This window comes from Manduca sexta, unplaced genomic scaffold, assembly GCF_014839805.1.
Source record: "Manduca sexta isolate Smith_Timp_Sample1 unplaced genomic scaffold, JHU_Msex_v1.0 HiC_scaffold_2777, whole genome shotgun sequence".
Classification (NCBI taxonomy): Eukaryota; Metazoa; Arthropoda; class Insecta; order Lepidoptera; family Sphingidae; genus Manduca; species Manduca sexta.
The window spans coordinates 1-19,285 of record NW_023593775.1 but is presented as its reverse complement, the minus strand read 5'-3'; the positions used below and the strand labels follow the sequence as shown (position 1 = coordinate 19,285).

The window sequence follows — 19,285 nt, the reverse complement described above, 5'->3', positions numbered from 1 at the left end:
ACAATAGCAATAAAGCTCAAATTGACTCTACGTATTAGTTAGAAAACGTTTGTATGGGAAATAGAAAATAGAATTTTTCTCACCTTTTAAACCTTCCCTAGACCTCCACGAATAATTCAAGACCAAGATAAGATAAATCCGTTCAGCCGTTCTCGAGTTTTAGCGAGACTAACGAACAGCAATTCATTTTTATATATATAGATTATAAGTAAACAATAACAGAAAAATAATATTATTTTGTACGCCATAATGGCCAAACATGATTAATCATTTTACATAAATATTATATTGAAGAACTTGCATGCTTTGTATATAATATTGAAACTATTGTTTATCACAAATAAGGTAGAGTGACCCAAAATAGCACGTTCTTACCAAAGCCCATAGTTTTTAATAATTCTACCAAAACAATTCTATGAATATTTTAAAATTAGGTTCGCCATCAGAAGTTCCATTACTTTATTTTTTTCTAAGGTATGGTAATGAAGTGTACCGGGACAGGAGGTGGTTTGGGTTATGATGCTTGTACTTAAGAATATTCTATAGGTAGGTACAACATTATGGAATACATATACCGTATTTCGCACTTTCGTCGCCTGATGATGACCTACATTCATTACTAATATCGACGAAATCGCTGGATAAAATAATTAATACACGAACATTTCATACATTTTCTCAGAGCTTACGTGCGGGCTTACATATTATGAACAAACAATACAAAAATGTTTCATCGACAATAAGTACTTATTTCGAGAGATGGGGCGGGGAGGGTAAATAAGAAAAGAAAATGCATTAGAGAGCCTCTGCGAATTAGCCTGCAGTATAAGGATAGGCAAAAGAAATCAGACTAATTATTTATTGTATTATTAACTTGGCAGGCGCATGCAACCGGCACATCCGAAGAAGCAACTGTTCTCGGTACCGGTGAACAAATTTACGGCGAAGTCGTGCCGCCCGAGCAAACCATAGCCAGGATCAGGAGCTGCTTGGAGGAGATCAGAGGAAGAAAACACCCGCAACCAGCCAAAGATGGGACCAAGGCAAGTTTCCCTTGAAGACCTGACGCCTACCAAGAGGAGTAAGAGGGAAAGGTAATATACAATGCGATGGCTTTGAATTGGGGGCAAACCAAGAAACGTACCCTGGAGCTCGCGTTTATACGAGAGGGCCCAACACCTCCACTTACTAAACCAAAAAAGGAGCTTGCCTGATTAAAATTAGAGACGTTCTCGCACCTGCTTTCCTCGCCGCAGCTACAATGTTACCGTCGTTTTGTTTAGTTTTATCGTCTCTCCAGTACTTGGCCCTAGGTTTGATTCATATTCTGCCGCGAAAGTTAGCGCACTAGTTGCGCTTTTGCCCATACTTTTTAGGAAACGAAATTCGCACCAACTTTGTACGGTCATGTGTTTATTTACGGCGCCATTTTATAATGATTTCATTTGTGGTAGATGTGACAAAGAGCTGCCAGTGGTCAGGTCTCCGCTGCACGGCGTGGCGGAAGAGCAGGCCGCAGCTAGGATCGGCAGGTTTATGCTGGTAGCCGCGTGGAGACGCCGCCGGGACGAGCTCCGATGTTTGCGCAAAACCCTCGAGACGCAGGTCTGCTTATCATTAACCATTATCCTTAGTGATTGGTGACGGTGATCGCTAATTCATCGGGTGATTTCAAATCTTCTATGCATAGTACTAGAAATTGCCTGGGACTTCGACTATTTGTACCTAAGTACATTCACAAGCTTCACGTATCATTGAAGAGTCGAAGTTCGTTCACGAAATGTGCGATGTGAGAAAAAACAAACACTTGTAGCATAGTATAACAGTATTATTAGATATAGAATGTTATAAATTTAAAATCAAATTATGTACATACATAGCGAGACTATTACTTTTCCCTCGTTTCAGAAGTAGCATAGGCTCAAATCTTACGCCACTGAAATTTATATCACCAGGTGTCGTGCTCCGAGAGACTCCGTATCCAGGTGTGCGCGCTCAAGTCGCTGCTGGACTCCGACAACGCGAAAGTGCGGCTCGCCATCCGAGAGCTGGAGAGGCTGAAGCAGTTGCTGCGAGACAAAGACATCGAGAAGGCCGTGCTCGAACAGGTAAGATTTGGGGTAAAACACCGTCAAGGTGTGATACGTATATCTATATTTGTCTTAACGAACTGTGACGTGGACGTATGGAGCGACGTAGTTTTTTTGATATTGGGAAATAAGTAAACGGTTAAAATTATTTTATTGATAGAATTTTTAAAATCCCTTCGATTTAAATTTTCTACATAAGTATTATTTTGATTCGTTACTTTTCCGGATACCCGAACAAAAGCTAGAATTTCATAAGTGCAACTATGTTCGCCTACGTGATGAATAAAGCATTTTATTGATTATTGAATTAAAATGTTGCAACCAGGAGAAGCGCGCCTTGGAGGACGACGTGTGCGCCGCCGAAGACCGCGCTTCAGAAATGAGCATAGGTAGGAAGAATACGTTATAACTGAACGCTATTAGTAACGTTAAACTGTTTTAGTTTGCCAAATGACTTATAAAGTTAGTAAGAAGTCGCTGGAGCAGGCCGCTTCTAATAGGTTAGTCTGAAAATCTAAGGGGGGGCCTCTGGTCATCACATTCATACGTATTTTATTAGTTAGTTCGATTTACTGATAAAAGAGGGAACAGTCGTCGATCATGTGTTGGCTGTCTCCTCGCTGTCGTCAAAGTCAAGTTAGGATTCGTTCTGCGCGTGCGGCCAGTTTTATAACTCAGACTAATGATTGTAAATGTATGCTAACTTCAACTGTCTTAAATATAATTAGGTGTGTTACATACTTGTTATGACCTGTCAGAATAATTTATGGCACAGGGAATCAGGACCCAGGCCGGCATAATTGTACCCATTGGCGAAGGGTAATCATCTCTCGTCAGATGACCTGCTATTTGGACCCGACTCCGATTACCATCAGGTGTAGTGGGTCACTCTGTGATGTAAAAAAATACGCAATGACAGGTTGGCGCAACGCCCGAAACGAGTTGGAAAGTGTTCGCGCGTCGGCCGCGTGTTGCGAGCGCGCGCTGGCGCTGGAGCGGGCCGCGCTCGCCGAGGCGCGTGCGCACCGCGACCACGCCTACCACCGGGTAACCACACATTCGAACACCATTGTGCCGCGGGAGCGAACAGTGCAGCATGTGGGGCGAGTCCTACACCATTACATTTGCACATGCAACGATACTCAAGTAGGATATTACAATAGAAGACAGGACACTAAAAACCACAACTTGTGACATCTACTGAAATTGAACTTTTGTACAACAACAATTATGATGGCATTTTGCTATTTGCGTTTAGATTTCGAAGCATTTTTGTGCCCTGGCGACGGATAGATGTGTTCACTCCTTTTTCTGTATTCCGTGCTAAATCAGAGGCGACTATATTATCCTTTACGATAGATTAAAAAAACAAACGAAAATTGGGAACATTGATATTCTACCCTAAAGCTGGATCGATGAAAACAATAATACGAATAATTTTTGAATATATAATAAATTTGAGGGTATGTGAAGTGTGTCAGCCCGCACTAAGTGAGCCTTACATTTATCCTGTAATATCTGGGCAGATATCCCTGCTGGAGGAGGAGTTGTCGCAGCACGAGGCGGCGCTGTGCAGCGCGGAGCGCGAGGCGGCCGCGCTGCGCCGCGCCGCGGACGAGCGCCAGCGCGCGCTCGACGACACGCGGCAGCTGCTCAGCGCAGAGCACGAGTGAGCATGGCCTTACACCTACTTCATAAATCAGACCTCCCAACAGTTCTTTATGAACTGTAAAATAAAAATAAAAGACAAAAGTGTCAAATACATTACTCAATAGTAATTTGCCACAACAATTTTACAAAAGTAGACACGACATTAACAGTACCTCGACTTTGAACCCTGTGGACGCGGGTAGGTAGGTAGAGACAACTAGCATACTACTCCATCAGTTTGAAATAATGCAACAGTTTTAGTAAATCTAATTCAGCACTCTATCAAATGTGTATTGTTACTAACATAGTTATTAAATTACTGTATAACCATGCTATTTACTATACTCGTGTACAGCAGGCTTTACAGCCTGGGAACACATGAAAATTTTTACTATATTCCGGTGCTGTGCAATTACCGCTATCAATGAAGAAACTGACCGTGAATGATAAGACGATCAAGCAGTTTCCTTCATGATATACGCTTTGATTATATATAAATAGAAGTAGGTACGTCCAGAAGTTGCAGTTGATAATAAAGTGTAAAACCCGTTATAATGGCGCACGTCAATGTATCGTAACTGACGTAAGATTAGCCTATAGATATTTATAAATAAAACACTGCACAGTAATATAAACTTTAGTCACTGTGTTTGAGCAGACCTTTCACTTAGTACACTTACAAAAATCTTACTATCGATTCCCATACATTTAAACTTTTCGTCACTTTGGTTACCTGATTGACTATTAGGAATTTTTACGCACAATGTTCACACTGGCTTATTATAGTGCCAAATATGCTCACCGGGGCGCTATTCAAATTTACATTAAAAAAATATTTTGTCGAAACTATTATTTAGGTTAACTATACAGTAGTGCATAAATTTGTGCTCGGGTACTAATTATTAGGAAGACATAAAAAATCTGTGTTCGCGAATGTCAGTGGTTGGGACCAACCTACATTCAGTCAAGCAGTAATCAGTAAATTGAAGCTAAGGCCCGTCGTCGATTCGACAAGAATTAATAAGCACAGAATGGAATCGCATTTATTGAACAACTAATTCGGCCTGGCATGGTAACGCGTTTCTAATTAATGCAATTTGTTTCATAGTAAATGAATATTGAATTATTAATATCAGACGCTGGTCAATATATGTCGATACATATATTATATAGGTACTATCTGGAAAAAAAGTTGTATTTAAAATAATATATCATTTTCTCGATAAAGACTGTCCTAAATTTTAATTACTTTAATTCAAAACGACCGGCATAAATTACAAACAAACAAGATAGTTAATTAAAACCAATGACGTAGTATCAATAACTGATAAGGTGATTATTCATTGATTCAATTGTTTTTATTAATTATAATATTTTTACGCAAATGATAAAAAAGAAACTTTTCGTTTGATTCCGTTGGCATTGATCCCTTTTTTTATTTACCTAGAAAAGGAGACAGACTTTTATTCAATTCGTTATTGATTTCCAATATATCCCGATGATGAACAGTCATTAGACAAGAAAAAAATAGTGATACTAGATTATTATAATATCTGAAAATAGTTAATTTATTTAAAACTAGCTTCCGCCCGCAGCTTCGCCCGCGTGGATTTCGGGTTTCAAAAATGGAGAAGGTGCTCAACTTGTCGGGATGTTTTTTTAATTTATGGTGGTATGCAGGTGGTCCGATTGTCCGGTCAGGGTCTGATGATGGGATCCTGGTGAAATCGAAGGAACTTTTAACCATTAAGGTTGCACACGAAATGACGTAAGCTTAAAAAATTGAGTAACTTCTACCGTTTTCCCAACATTATCCATCATTGCTATGCTCCTATTAATTGTAGCGTGATGAAAAGTATACTATAACCAGCTCAGGAGTATGAAAATAATTGTACCAAGTTTCGTTAAAATCCGTCGAGTAGTTTTGTTTCTATAACGGTTATACAGACAGACAAAAATTTTACTAATTGCATTTTTGGCATCAGTATCGATCCCTAATCACCCCAGTTATTTTGGAAATATATTTCATGTACAGAATTGACCTCTCTACAGATTTATTATAAGTATAGATATGCAAAAGTAGCTCAAAATTGTCCATAACGAAAACATGCATTTTAAAGTAAAACAAAAGAAATAATATCGTGAAGCCAACCAAATAACTAATGATATATTAAATTTTGTGACTGTTCAATTTAGTCGGGTCCGCGATATCACTTTTGTTGAGTTTCAGAACGCGACATTACATTATTATATTCTGTGCTCCAACGCACACTGCTTTTATGTTAGGAACACACCTACATTGCTTAGACAACAGTGAACTTTATACAATAGCAATAAAGCTCAAATTGACTCTACGTATTAGTTAGAAAACGTTTGTATGGGAAATAGAAAATGCTGTTTTGAGGATTTTCCCGGCAGTTATTCGAATTTTTCTCACCCTTTTAAACCTTCCCTAGACCTCCACGAAAATTCAAGACCAAGATAAGATAAATCCGTTCAGCCGTTCTCGAGTTTTAGCGAGACTAACGAACAGCAATTCATTTTTATATATATAGATTATGAACAACTAGCTTTTGCCCGCGGCTCCGCCCGCGTTATAAAGTTTTTCAGGCTAAAGTTTTCCGTTATAAAAGTAGTAGTTTCCCGGGAGCCTATGTTCTTCCCAGGGTCTCAAACTGTCTCCATACCAAATTTCATCTTAATAAGTTGGGTAGTTTTTGAGTTTAACACGTTCAGGCAGACAGATGCAGTGGAGGTCTTTGTTTTATAATATATTTTTTAGAACTTTTTAAGAGGAACAATCCCGTCATACATCATTGTTGCATAACTCTAACCGTTTGCGCAGCGCACGCAACGGAAGCTCTCCAAACTAATAAATTGTCCCCGTTTTTGCAACATGTTTCATTACTGCTCCGCTCCTATTGGTCATAGCGTGATGATATACAGCCTATAGTACTCCACAAATAAAGGGCTATCTAACACAAAATGAATTATTCAGTTCAAACTCCTAGTTTCTGAGATTAGCCATTACTGCTCTGCTCCTATTGGTCATAGCGTGATGATATATATAGCCTATAGCATTCCAGGAACAAAGGGCTATCCAACACAAAGAGAATTATTCAGTTCAAACTCCTAGTTTCTGAGATTAGCCATTACTGCTCTGCTCCTATTGGTCATAGCGTGATGATATATAGCATATAGCACTCCACAAACAAAAGGCTATCCAACGCAAAAATATTTTTTCAGTTTGGACCGGCAGTTCCTGAGATTAACCATTACTGCTCCGCTCCTATTGGGTATAGCGTGATGATATATAGCCTAGAGCACTCCACGAATAAAGGGCTATCCAACGCAAAAAGAATTTTTCAGTTCAGACCGGTAGTTCCTGAGATTAGGCATTACTGCTCCGCTCCTATTGAGTATAGCGTGATGATATATATAGCCTATAGCACTCCACGAACATAGGGCTATCCAACACAAAAATAATTTTTCAGTTCGGACCGGTAGTTCCTGAGATTAGGCATTACTGCTCCGCTCCTATTGGGTATAGCGTGATGATATATAGCCTATAGCACTCCACAAACATAGGGCTATCCAACGCAAAAAGAATTTTTCAGTTTGGACCGGTAGTTCCTGAGATTAGCGCGTTCAAACAAACAAACAAACAAACAAACAAACTCTTCAGCTTTATATAATAGTATAGATAACTATGAAAGTATGAAGGAAATCAGAAAATGTTTCACCCCCTTATTCATCGTTTTGAATTAAGACGTTTTTATCTATAGACGGAGTAAAGCTGTGGTAACAAGTCTGTTTTTCAGTGCTACCGGCATGGCATTTCATATTTCGTTTGTAGAGGTCAGTACGGGTCCCCCACCTTCAATTGATAAATATGAATTTTTACTTATCAGTGACTACTGTCCATGTGCAGAGACCGCGAGCGCTGTTCGCGCGAATGTTCGGATTTGAAGGTTCGCGTAGCGATGGGCGCGGCGGAGACGGCCACGCTGAAAGCTGTGGTGGAAGAGCTGCGCGCTGCGCTGGCCTGCCTCGACGCGCAGCTCCGCGTCACCAAGGAACAGCTGGAGTGGTGGCCGAGACCGCTCACCAGGTACCGACTATACCCATCCTTCCTTATTCACGGCTCGGCAAAGCGACTTCTCTGAGCCTGGCCTAGCAATTACTAGGTCGACCAACTGGCGACGATGTTTCCCCCGACAACAGTCAAAATTATGCTGGCCAGACTTTTTTCCCGTAACGAGCGACAGCTGGTTTTTCAGCATGCGTACTGATTACCGTGGTCCCTATTCACTTGAGTAAAAATGTCTTCGCTTGTCTAGATTACCCCAGATTATAGCCAGCAGTTTTTATTTGCAGAATGCTGGGTATGGCAAGATCATGGCTCCGGCATCCGATGTCGATGCCAGAGGCCATCTTTTGGACATTGATTCCCGCCCGACAAGGCTGTTGATAATGTGTTGGCAAAAAAGCGAGTTGACTACCAGGTAAATGCGCAGAAACCCCATAGTTAAATGTAACATAATATCATAAAAAGTAAACACCCCATGTAAACAAGACAAAGACATAAAAAGCAAGATTATTTAGCAAATAAAATTATTGCAATGTTATCGCATACATATTTATAATCTTATGATAGCTACTTAAATAAATGGATAAAGAGGTAATAAATAGGTATATAATAGATGGTAGAAACACCAAAACATACCGATGACGAATGAACAGTTGCAATAAATATTCGGTAGGTATTTGGTAAGTATTTTTTATCATAACTATTTTTAACGTTTATGTATGTATTGTAGTGTGTTTTGTAAGTTTTAGAGTTTTATAAGAAGTTATCATATTGGTAGAATGTTTAGCTTTAATAAATTATGTTATATACTTAATTATTTTGTTTGATTTACCTGCAACATAATTAGTTTAACCATCTTGTCGCCTCGTTGGCTATGGTTCAGGCTATGAGAGGTCTTTGGCTGATGATGGATATAAAATAGGTATGTATTTAGATTCGTATCTATGGTAGCATCAACTGTATGTCTTACTAGTGTGACGTTTTATTCTAAAAAAATGTTGATTGGTTATAATAATTCAGAGCGAAAAGAGATATGATTTCCAATGTTTTAACTACATTGAACTTTGTTATTTCAATATATAACTGTAAAAAGCAATGTTAGAAGTGCGTGCTTAGAACAAAAAGAAATTAACATGTTAAAATCAGTGACGAAAAAGAAATCTGCTACGGACTCTTCGTACATTATTGGAATAAGACAAATGTGCACTAAGAATACAAACTATTGCAGCAATAAGTTTTTTTAATTTTCCTTAATTCTTAACGGAACGTCACATACAATAGTTAAATAGTTTTAACATGGCTCACCTTTTTAGGCAGATAAATGAGGACACGAATAACCTGAGACCTAGATCAAGTCTTTCCTAAGAGGTGTGACATTTGATTTGGGTTTCTAGGATAGTCAAGTTTGACTTGCTAATAATTGAAATAACTCGATAAAATGTAACAAAATGCAGCAATATATATTTTTCTAAACTGGAAAATATACAACGGTACCGCTTTAAAGGGGTAATTAATCATCTGGTAAGGGAAGATTATTTGGTCGTTTGTTAAAGAACAGATTTGCTTGAAATTGGCCCCACTGATAAAATTTACTGGATTAACATAAGGGCCACTGTTTATCTTAGTAAGCTACACAATATGTCTTATGTCCCAGGAACGCTTTGTAAACCGACTCTATATCTCTGATATCATCTCTGCATTTATTATGCACTCATTGTCCCTTTTAATTGTAATTACGGACCATATTTGAATAATAAACATCTCTGCATTACAAAACAGCAACATTACTTAAACACAGTACAAATTTTCATACACGAATGTACCCCAAATACAAATACCATTAAATTATAATCAATAAGAAATACATACTCATACCAATAAAGTACTCAGTGGTCTAGGAAGAAATCGAGATCGTAAAATGAAATTATAAGTTAGATTAAATAATTATTTACGCGGTGTATAAATTACGTTTTCTCTTGTCGTATCCCCGCCCTGGAGGACTCTGCTATCAAACTACATGAACTACTGTTTGAACGTGCCCCACGTACGAATCTAGCCCACTTTCCCTATCCTGCAAAATGGATCACAAGAGTGCTCCACAGTGCTGAGTGATGTCAGTAATTAGAATTACTGTAGAACTAGCAACAAACAATTCACACAAAAATATCCTATAGTATTTGACCTTTTTATCTTATCAGTTTAATAAAAGCGACTGCGAACTAATAATTAGTTTAAACTTATTAATAACATGAATTATAATATTGCATTTGAAATTGCCATCATCATAGTAGATAATTGTATAAAAACAATTGTTTTATCATTTATTATTTATTTTATCCTTGTCGTAACTTCACCACTATGTGGTTCCATTCGTTTTTAAGTGCTTACTCGATTTCTCCTCATATCATAAGAACATATTTTTAAAAAAATACGAGTTCATTCTGACGTAGGATTTATATTCATACCTCAACCATGAGATACACTCCACAGTCACAAAAAAAATGGTGTAGGTACGTTGTTCCTCACTTCATAGTGAGTGCATTTTAGTGACTTGACACATATAATATGTCGAATTGTACCCGGACCGGAGCCTCATCGCTGCTACCAGCTCCTGTCTGCTTAAAACACAATCAGCAATCCTTAGGAGATTGTAATGGCTCAAGTTGGATCGCACGGTATCAAATATTCCTTCTTAAATTGTCAATCGTTTCAATAGTTATCGTATGATAATATTCGTAGCTCGTAGCCGCAATTTGGTGTCGTGTGTCTAGTCCAACAAGGTGATGCTATTTTATTTTTATTTTTTTTCGCCGGGAAAACACGCATTATCGCTACCGCCACTTGGAGGGTGAGTGGAATGGTTATGTTGCTTTCATCGGTCTTACGACCCAATATCGACGCTCGGGAGTATAGCATCGTCCAAGTAAGTATTGGACCGAGTCCCTAACCCCTGTATACCCTACACCGGTATACCAACCAAAACCCGCGGTGGCCTTCTTCTAGGGGCTAAGATGCCACACGCTAAGGGACCCCTTTGGAGTCTACGACATCAGGAGACCTACTACCCGCATTATCGTTCACTTCAGAGTTGCTGTAGTCGACTCGCCTCTCACGACAGGCAGGGGATGCCATGGCGGAGTTGATCCTATATTATAAAGTAAAAATATTTTTGCTTTGCAAACACTAGGTTTGTTAACTTGACTTAATTTTTTTCTTGATAAGGTTGGACTTTTTAATAAAAGTGAAAAAATAGATCCAGTTGAACCCAACACAAAAATTATAATTTTCGTTCTATTTGATTCTGAGGAACCATATGCTGGATCTTCGAAATCCAAGGTTCCATGCCAATGGAAAATACGGTTAGCGCATCATTTTGCTGGAGGGAGCATCATAAAGTCGATTAAAAAGATTAGGTTGAAATATTTGTTATTAACTTATTATATGTCCAATTGTAATTAATTTTCGTCATGTGTTATAAATAGCAAGTTAGTCATGCATTTCGTATACATACCGGCTTATATTGTTTATTAAAAATAAGTTGTACAGTTTGCTCAGTATCAGTTCGAAATAAACAAATCAGTTCAAGTTCATCCTCAGACGGAGGAGCACTGTTCATTTATATTACTTGATACGAACATTTAATAATAAAAATAAAAAATAGTGCGTCAAAGAGATATTAAGTTATACTTAAAACTCTTATCTTCATCGATATATAAAAATATACGGCAATGCTTATTTCAATAATTTATCGAAATAAATAACTTCGATATATATTTGGTGCGGCGCTCAGCATGAGCGAAGTGTAGTGTTTTTGTTTAACAAAATATATTAATCAAACCTGTTTTAGTGACAGTTTTATTTCGGGAATGCTAGACAGTAATACTGTGTACAAGTTATTGTTGGAGCTGCATTCGTTGGAGTGTCCCGGCAACGTGCCCGGAAATATCTTCAGTAAGTTATTCAAACATTTTTTCTTTCTTGTATTATTTCCTTTCGGAATTAAGAAGGACATTATCACAATTATCAGATTTTAAATAAACGTTGGAAGAGCACAGAGTTTTCTTTCTTTCGTTGCCGCCTCTAGCCCCATAAAGGTAGACAACCAACAAAATTTTGTTATTGAACTAAGTATTAGTTAATACGTGCCCTCATACGTTATTCCATTATGCTCGCCATCCTGACACAGAAACTTTAAACTTTAAACGAACTTAAATGACGATACGACCTAACACGCTGGAGCATGTGCCTCGAGCGGGTCGAGGCGCCATCTTTAGTATTCACGTAGAACATGATTGCTTTTGATTGAAAGATTCAGGTTAGTGACTGATCCAACTGATCGAATTGGATCGTTGAGAGTGTATTCGTTGGTTAAATTAAGATCGGTGCCCAGGGCCGTAGCTAGACTTGAATTTAAGGTAGCTGTGGTTACAGCTAGGGCGGAAGTAAAAATGTTACTAGATCTGATCTGGTCCATCGATTTTTGACTTTTTTGACTTGTGAACGTGAATGAGTTAGGTTAATACTTAGTAATTGTTAGGGTACCTAATATACAGATTGTAATAAAATTCCCTTAAATCTCGAAAGGGGAATATTCCACCCATCAATACGAATAAGTCTTACTATGGGACCAACTTCCAAATCATGAAATAAAAAACCCACTGCTCCATATATTTTGATAGCGTAGTTATGTATAATTTAGTAGATTATTAAGGGCATTAGTATTTTAAGGTAGGGCATTGCCCCACAATGCCCCCCCCCCCCCCTAGCTACGGCCCTGTCGGTGCCCTGAACCCGCTGCTCGATCCTAACTGCTCATTTTCTTTCGACATTATTGTGAAGTGACGCCTGGATACTTTTGTATACGAAGTGCTAAATAAATAATTAGTGACATCATTATATCTGAGCATCTGCACTATACTGTAATTATTGTTAGATAGTTGAGGAAAAAAACTCTGATTATTTAACTGACGGTGCGACATAGATTACTGTGTCGTGCGTACACTATCTATTCGTTAAAAAATATAATATATAGCATAAAAATATACAAACAGTTGATACTGTTTGTTTGCTTCAACTTAAGGCCATGTTGTTACTTAAATAAATGTTTTCATTATTTTCCTCAAGCCGTAGTCATGATGCTTTTTGACAACCGTTAGCGCTAATAGAAAACAAACAAAAAACTGAATGAGAATTACACATGCTATCGATACGTCTATCGTTATTATGTCATTCCCAAACATAAAAATAGCGTTACAGATTGTAGTAAGGCATCTTGGTTACAGCCTCTGGTATAGAAATGAATCAGCGGGATGCATTTAGTATAATGACTACTAAGGAGGGACGTGTATACGTATATTAAACAATAGAAGGTCATAGTCGCCGTCGGCCGAGTTGCCGGTGACTAATGGACAGTGCTTAATAGCTTATTGGGTGGTTGGCAACCCCCGACCGCTCCTCAGCGCTTGTATGGCGAGTATTGCACTGTGTTCTGTCATTATTCACTCTGGTACATACAGGTTACCTCTCTACACCAGAATAATCCACATTGCAGCCATATCGCTCGTCTGTTGTTCGGCTGTGGGAGTCTTCCGTAAACGATGGCTCTGTCAAGGCCGCGACAGCTGCAGACGAGGCCGCGCCTGATCATCACTGAGCAGCCAGCTAGTAGCAAGTTAAGGTAACGGCAATTGACATTATTTTTGTTTATATTGGCTCACTCTCCGACCCTTAAATAATATTTTAAACTACCAAAATATGATAAGGAATATTTTGGTAGTTTAAAATTTTCAAATAGATGTAAAATTGATTTTTTAAAGAATTTATTCGTATATCTTTCTATATTCCTACCTAACTCGTGTACAATACCAGAGGATTTATGCGGTAGTACGTTATACGCGAAAGTCGGCTTAAGAAATGTAGTAGCATTTATTTCCGCCCCCATGTTGCATAACGGGGGTATGCAGAGCCATGCAATTTAATCGTTGAATATCATTCCGTTGTAAACAATATCTTGGCATGAATTTAAGATGCATCAATTGTAAGAACACACTCGCAACTATGTTTTTGCACGTACGTGGTTGAGAGAGAACGCTGAGTCACACCATGCCTCCCATATAAAAGCGTTGTACACCTTCATTAAAACAGGTTATACTGTTTGTTACAACGAAGCTTTTAAATATTAACTTATTGTCTTCTCTGGAGTTTAAATTTATCAAGAATCCTCAAGCTAGAGTTCTAACTACAATAGCAACAACGAGCTCACAGCAAATATATTTTTGTTAATTGACTTTGTGGAGAAATATTTCCCGCTGTCCACTTCGATATCCAATTTTCCTCTGTTTAATTACATCTTGCGAGTATTGTTTTACAGATTCCGATATTCAAGCGAAGGCATGTCAGGGTCGATTCTCGGCGCGTTGAGCAGGCCAGAGAATCCCACCTTCCCAACCATCAAAATATTGGGCTATACAGGCTTCGTGCGCATCATAGTGTCATGTGTCACCAAGGATGAGCCTTACAGGTAAATTATAGAAAAGGTATAAAAAATATAAATATTATGTATTAACAACATTCATAATAGATTTGTGACCAAAAACTTTCGTCCAATTCCAATTTGTCTCCGTCGTCAATTACAATACAAACTACATCAGTTTTTTGTTCATGAGATAAAATTTAAAGCCACGTCGTTGTTATCTCAGCTACCTGGGAGTAAGCTTCGAGACTCTCCATGAATAATAATACTTAGTAACTAGACACCATACACAGAATTTAAATTGTAAAAACTTCATTCCGCTATCATTCTATTGTTTCCTAGACCGCACCCACACAAATTGGTCGGCCGTGAGCACTGCCACGACGGCGTGTTCATCGTCTGCACAGAGATCACCGATGAGAACAACGAGTACCAGTTCCGCAACCTCGGCATCCAGTGCGTGAAACGATGTGAGGTCGACGAGGCGCTATGCATCAGAGAAGCGATGGAAATCGACCCTTTCAGTAGTAAGTTCTTCTAACATGTTGGGAGAATTAGTTTTCTTTTGTATATATTGTATACCTACCACTGAATGATGACAATGCTAAGGCAGCACCAAGAATCGAAGACAAAGGCAACACTATAGAATTGCGTAATGCGTAGATAATGAATTACATTGAATATTTATTACAATTACACTTGTTACGACATAACTCAACTTCAACCCTCTACGGGAATGTCTACGGGTTACTAATACATTGAGGTGCTACGAGCCTATACGTAGTTCAATGCTACAATTGGCGTAGCGCTGTTCAATTTGAAAATTGTATATAAGTGCTTCTTTGTAAAATAAATTTGAAGTAACTATATAAATAACAGCATTTCAAGTTACTGAAATAAAAGTTTACTGATATAATTATTTACATAAACATTTTACAAAATTCTTGATTTAGGCTTTGCACGTATCCATGTGAACTACACATAATAATTGTTCCGGTTTGACGTATCGCAAGACTGATAATTTTTTATAGATAATTTTTCAATGTCAATGTGGACCTTGTGTTGAGCCGCGATAGCCTAGTTGGGTGTGGAACGGACTGCTAAGACCAATATCCGCAGGTTCAAATCCCAAGGGCACACACCTCTGACTTTTCTAAAAATCATGTGTGTATTCTTTGTGAATTTATCGTTCGCTTTAACGGTGAAGGAAAACATCGTGAGGAAACCTGCATATCTGAGAAGTTCTCTATAGGAATTTCAAAGGTGTGTTAAGTCTACCAATCCGCACTAGGCCAGCGTGGTGGACTAAGGCCTAATCCCTCTCAGTAGTGGAGGAGGCCCGTGCTCAGCAGTGGGCAAGTATATAATACAGGGCTGATATTATTATAATGTGGACCTTAAGTACATGTGTAATGAGACGAACAAATTACCCACCAGAAGCGACACATCTACCCATAAACTGTAGCCCCACAATCCACATCCAGTATATTGTATTACCATGCATGGTGCTGCTACCCACTACCACAGGATCTATAAAACATGACTTCATATCATTGTAACGTCTGCAGCCGGCTTCAGTCATCGCAAAAAACAGCAATGCATCGACATGAGCGCAATAAGGCTGGCGATCCAAGTGCACCCGATGTATCCCAGCGGCTCAATGCTCAAATTTCGGCCAGTGGTGTCCCACGTCATACACGACAAAAAGAATGCGGGCGAGTTGCACATCAGCTACCCGAGCCATTGCAGCGGGCCCGCGTGCGGCGGTATACAGGTCACAGTGTTGAGTGAGAAGGTTAGTGATGAAAACAAAAGTTTTGATTAAAGTTTAAACTTATTTCTACAAAGTCAACAGAACCGCTTAGTTTGCCTCTTTACCGTTCAAATAATTAACAGAATATGCTATATACCCTTCATTGATAAATTCACTATACAACGCTAAAATATTTTTTCGTTACGAATCACTCCATCGTTCCTGAGATTAGGGATTAAGAACAAACAAACTATTCAGCTGTATATAATAGTATAGATTATAACAACTATTTTAAAAACCGCAAGCGCAAAAGAAACGCTTGATAATATTGCGCCAACAACGTAGCGTCGCTTACGTTTACGGACTGCATGCTGCAGAGTAATGGATCTAATCAGTACAGAAGTGCTAATGTTCAGCGAGAGATCAAATGAAGTGCGCACATCGCGTCAGTGGACAGATTATAAATTAATTTAACAAAACATTGAAATTCTATATACAATTTTAACAATTGTCATAAAGAGTGTAGGCGTTGAATGGCCACCCGTCTGTCGCCCACGCTCAGCTATCAGGAAGCTGGCTCATATTCCAAAAGTGTAATTATGTACTGGCGCTAATATTTTTCTGGTGTTTCAGGTAATTCGCAAAAACATTGTGGTGGTGTTCTACCAGGATGACGAGCAGATGTGGTGGGAGCAGGAAGCGAGCATCAAGCGTGTACACAAGCAAGTCACGATATTGTTCAACACACCGCCCTACGTGTACCCCAACATTACCAATAAAGTCAAAGTGAGTGTCAGTGTGGACGAGCTAAGTACCTCGTATGGACATAAGGCAATCCCTCGAATTAATCTAAGAGCATTTCTCATGTTGTAGGTTCACTTCCAGCTGAGAAGGCTGTCGGACGGAGCTGTAAGCAACTCGCTGCCCTACATTTACCACCCCAACTATGAAGGTACGGTATCAGAAATCTTATAACGCACTACCTGATAATTCAGTTATGACTCCCATACAGCATACTCACTGTCTGATGCCCTTTGTAGTTTACACCTCATTTAGAAACTCCTGTGCCATTGTTTAACTGTGATAAGGCAAAATACTACCAACATTAGAAACTGAGGCATACGGTATTGGACCTAGTCTTTTCAGAATATTTAATAAAGTATTTGCTTGAAGTAACGGTTCACTACATCTGGAAGTATTGAGGTGTTTTACTTAGATGCTTACTCAACAATGAAAAAACAAGACAAAATCGACTATAATTTATAATTTTCATAAAAATACGCTTCTTACTAAACATACACTAAATATATAAACAATTCTCATTATACTATTTGTGAAATATTTAAATATTGAAAAACGCTAAACAAATGATGTACTTTGGTTTAAAACAACTTATTATTTACCTAAGCAACATTCTTCAACATATTTTTTCTTTTACAAGGGAATGACGCGACGACTACGTAGCACGCCTTATGGTGAGCGTTTCCCCTTAAACATATTGTGCAACTCCACCTAGCAGTCTTCAGCCTGGCTTAGATTACGACCCCGTACCCCGTACACTCAGTTTACAGACCGAGTGTCTTTTGTAAATACTGGTGTTTCTTATAGGGACATTTAGTGACATCCTCATTCAAACATTGACATTCGGTGTATGCACTGTGTGTAGGTACGGTGTATAGTGTCGTAGTCTAAACAATAAACATAACTTTGTCACTTTTAAATGTGATTGTACCCAATATTTTCAACGGGCTTGAAGTTGATTATCCTCTTTATACTAAAATAATGGCTGCCAACTCATGACTATCTTCAACTTAATCAACAGGATTAGGGAAAGCTATCTGTACAGGTTCAGTGTATCATAGAAAGCTAACAAACGATTATTAATGCGGTGATGGCTGATACATTATAATTTTATGTTCCAGTGCCAACATACATAGACAGTAAAATAAGGAAGCCTCTCAAATCCACATCGATCGGATCATTTTGCGAACAAAATAGTCAGTATGCTCATAGTAAGTGTGATTTCAGATTCATTGGTGTAACATATGATAAAGATTATATTATATTTTTATTTTATTAGTACATCAAAAACAGAAAAGAAAACTATCCTTAGAGGGTGAAAAAAACACGAAACGAGAATACGTGTCGTTACGTTGTGATTGTTAAGAAACAGGTGACTCACGCGTTCGTTTCTCGACCAATCACAATCATGACTATTAAACGACACGGATCTTCACTTCGTGTTTGTTATAAAACTTCTACGGAAGACAGAACAACTTAACAAATCTTTGAAAGTGTCAGTACTATCCAGTTTAGAAGACTCCTACATATAAGATCTAGTTATAATATCAAATTAAATGGACTCAACTAATCGTGTCATAAAATACGTTAGTATTTCTGATTTAGGCACAATATGTTTTGCACAAAAACGTTTGTGCCTGATATGGTGGTGGGGTTTAGGTACCTACTTCATCATTTCGTGTAATGAAATAATAGCTTTCTTTATGTTGCGTTTGTTACTTATTTTGCTAAATACAGTGTAAATCATATAATTTCAGGTATAACCGTCCTAAACATTCAAGCACGTCGCCGCTATTTCATCCGTTTTCACACGCGATGAAGCGAGCGGTAATAATGAAATAAAATAATTCATTTCAATAATTAAATCAAAATCAATTTGATGTTAATCAGAGATTTTATGTTTTGCCTTTTATGGCGAATTTAACTTGATATTACATTAGTTTTATAGACAAAGATATCCTTACTTTTAAATACACGCATTTAATGCGCCCCCATTTTTGGCTTCGTTCTCAGTAGTAAACAGCAGCGACGAGCGGAGCACCCTCACCGTGCAGGTTCATGCCGTGCAGTACTGTGTCACCGACAGCGCATCCAATGCACGCACACATGCGTTATTCGAAGGTACAATGTACAATGCTATGTCGCCGTTAGGACTGCCTTCCAATACACAGCACTCTGCAAACATTGGTGGATTTCTAATAGTGCTGGTGCGTCTTCGACAGCGCATCTATTGAACCGCGCTCCATCATCCTGGATACAGTGTGTACAGTGCTGTGTCGCCGCCCGGACCTCAGTAGATAGCACTGCGACATTGGTGGATATATCACTGAACAGTGCTGCGTCTTCAACAGCGCATCTAATGAACCGCGGTCCGTCATCCGTGGATACAGTGTATAGTGTTGTGTCGCCGCCCGGACACTCAGTAGACA

General features: G+C 38.6%; 2 protein-coding genes across 2 annotated transcripts; both read left to right on the top strand.

Moving 5' to 3' along the window:
• Positions 1 to 1,048: 1,048 nt before the first annotated feature.
• On the top strand, positions 1,049 to 8,644 carry LOC119192428 (paramyosin-like; the record flags this gene model as incomplete). The annotated part of the gene is given in 8 exon segments (XM_037446241.1): positions 1,049 to 1,094; positions 1,455 to 1,605; positions 1,956 to 2,108; positions 2,416 to 2,479; positions 3,010 to 3,137; positions 3,617 to 3,759; positions 7,672 to 7,851; positions 8,118 to 8,644. Coding segments are annotated over 8 exon segments (959 nt in total), but the record flags the coding sequence as incomplete, so codon positions are not given.
• A 2,225-nt stretch (positions 8,645 to 10,869) lies between these two features.
• LOC119188356 (embryonic polarity protein dorsal-like) lies at positions 10,870 to 18,065 on the top strand. The gene is made up of 9 exons (XM_037446240.1): positions 10,870 to 11,781; positions 13,347 to 13,507; positions 14,201 to 14,350; positions 14,645 to 14,829; positions 15,871 to 16,097; positions 16,689 to 16,841; positions 16,929 to 17,007; positions 17,497 to 17,530; positions 17,978 to 18,065. Exons 2-8 carry the CDS (start codon positions 13,428 to 13,430, stop codon positions 17,517 to 17,519), a joined length of 897 nt encoding a protein of 298 aa, XP_037302137.1. The 5' UTR covers positions 10,870 to 11,781; positions 13,347 to 13,427; the 3' UTR covers positions 17,520 to 17,530; positions 17,978 to 18,065.
• Positions 18,066 to 19,285: the final 1,220 nt, after the last annotated feature.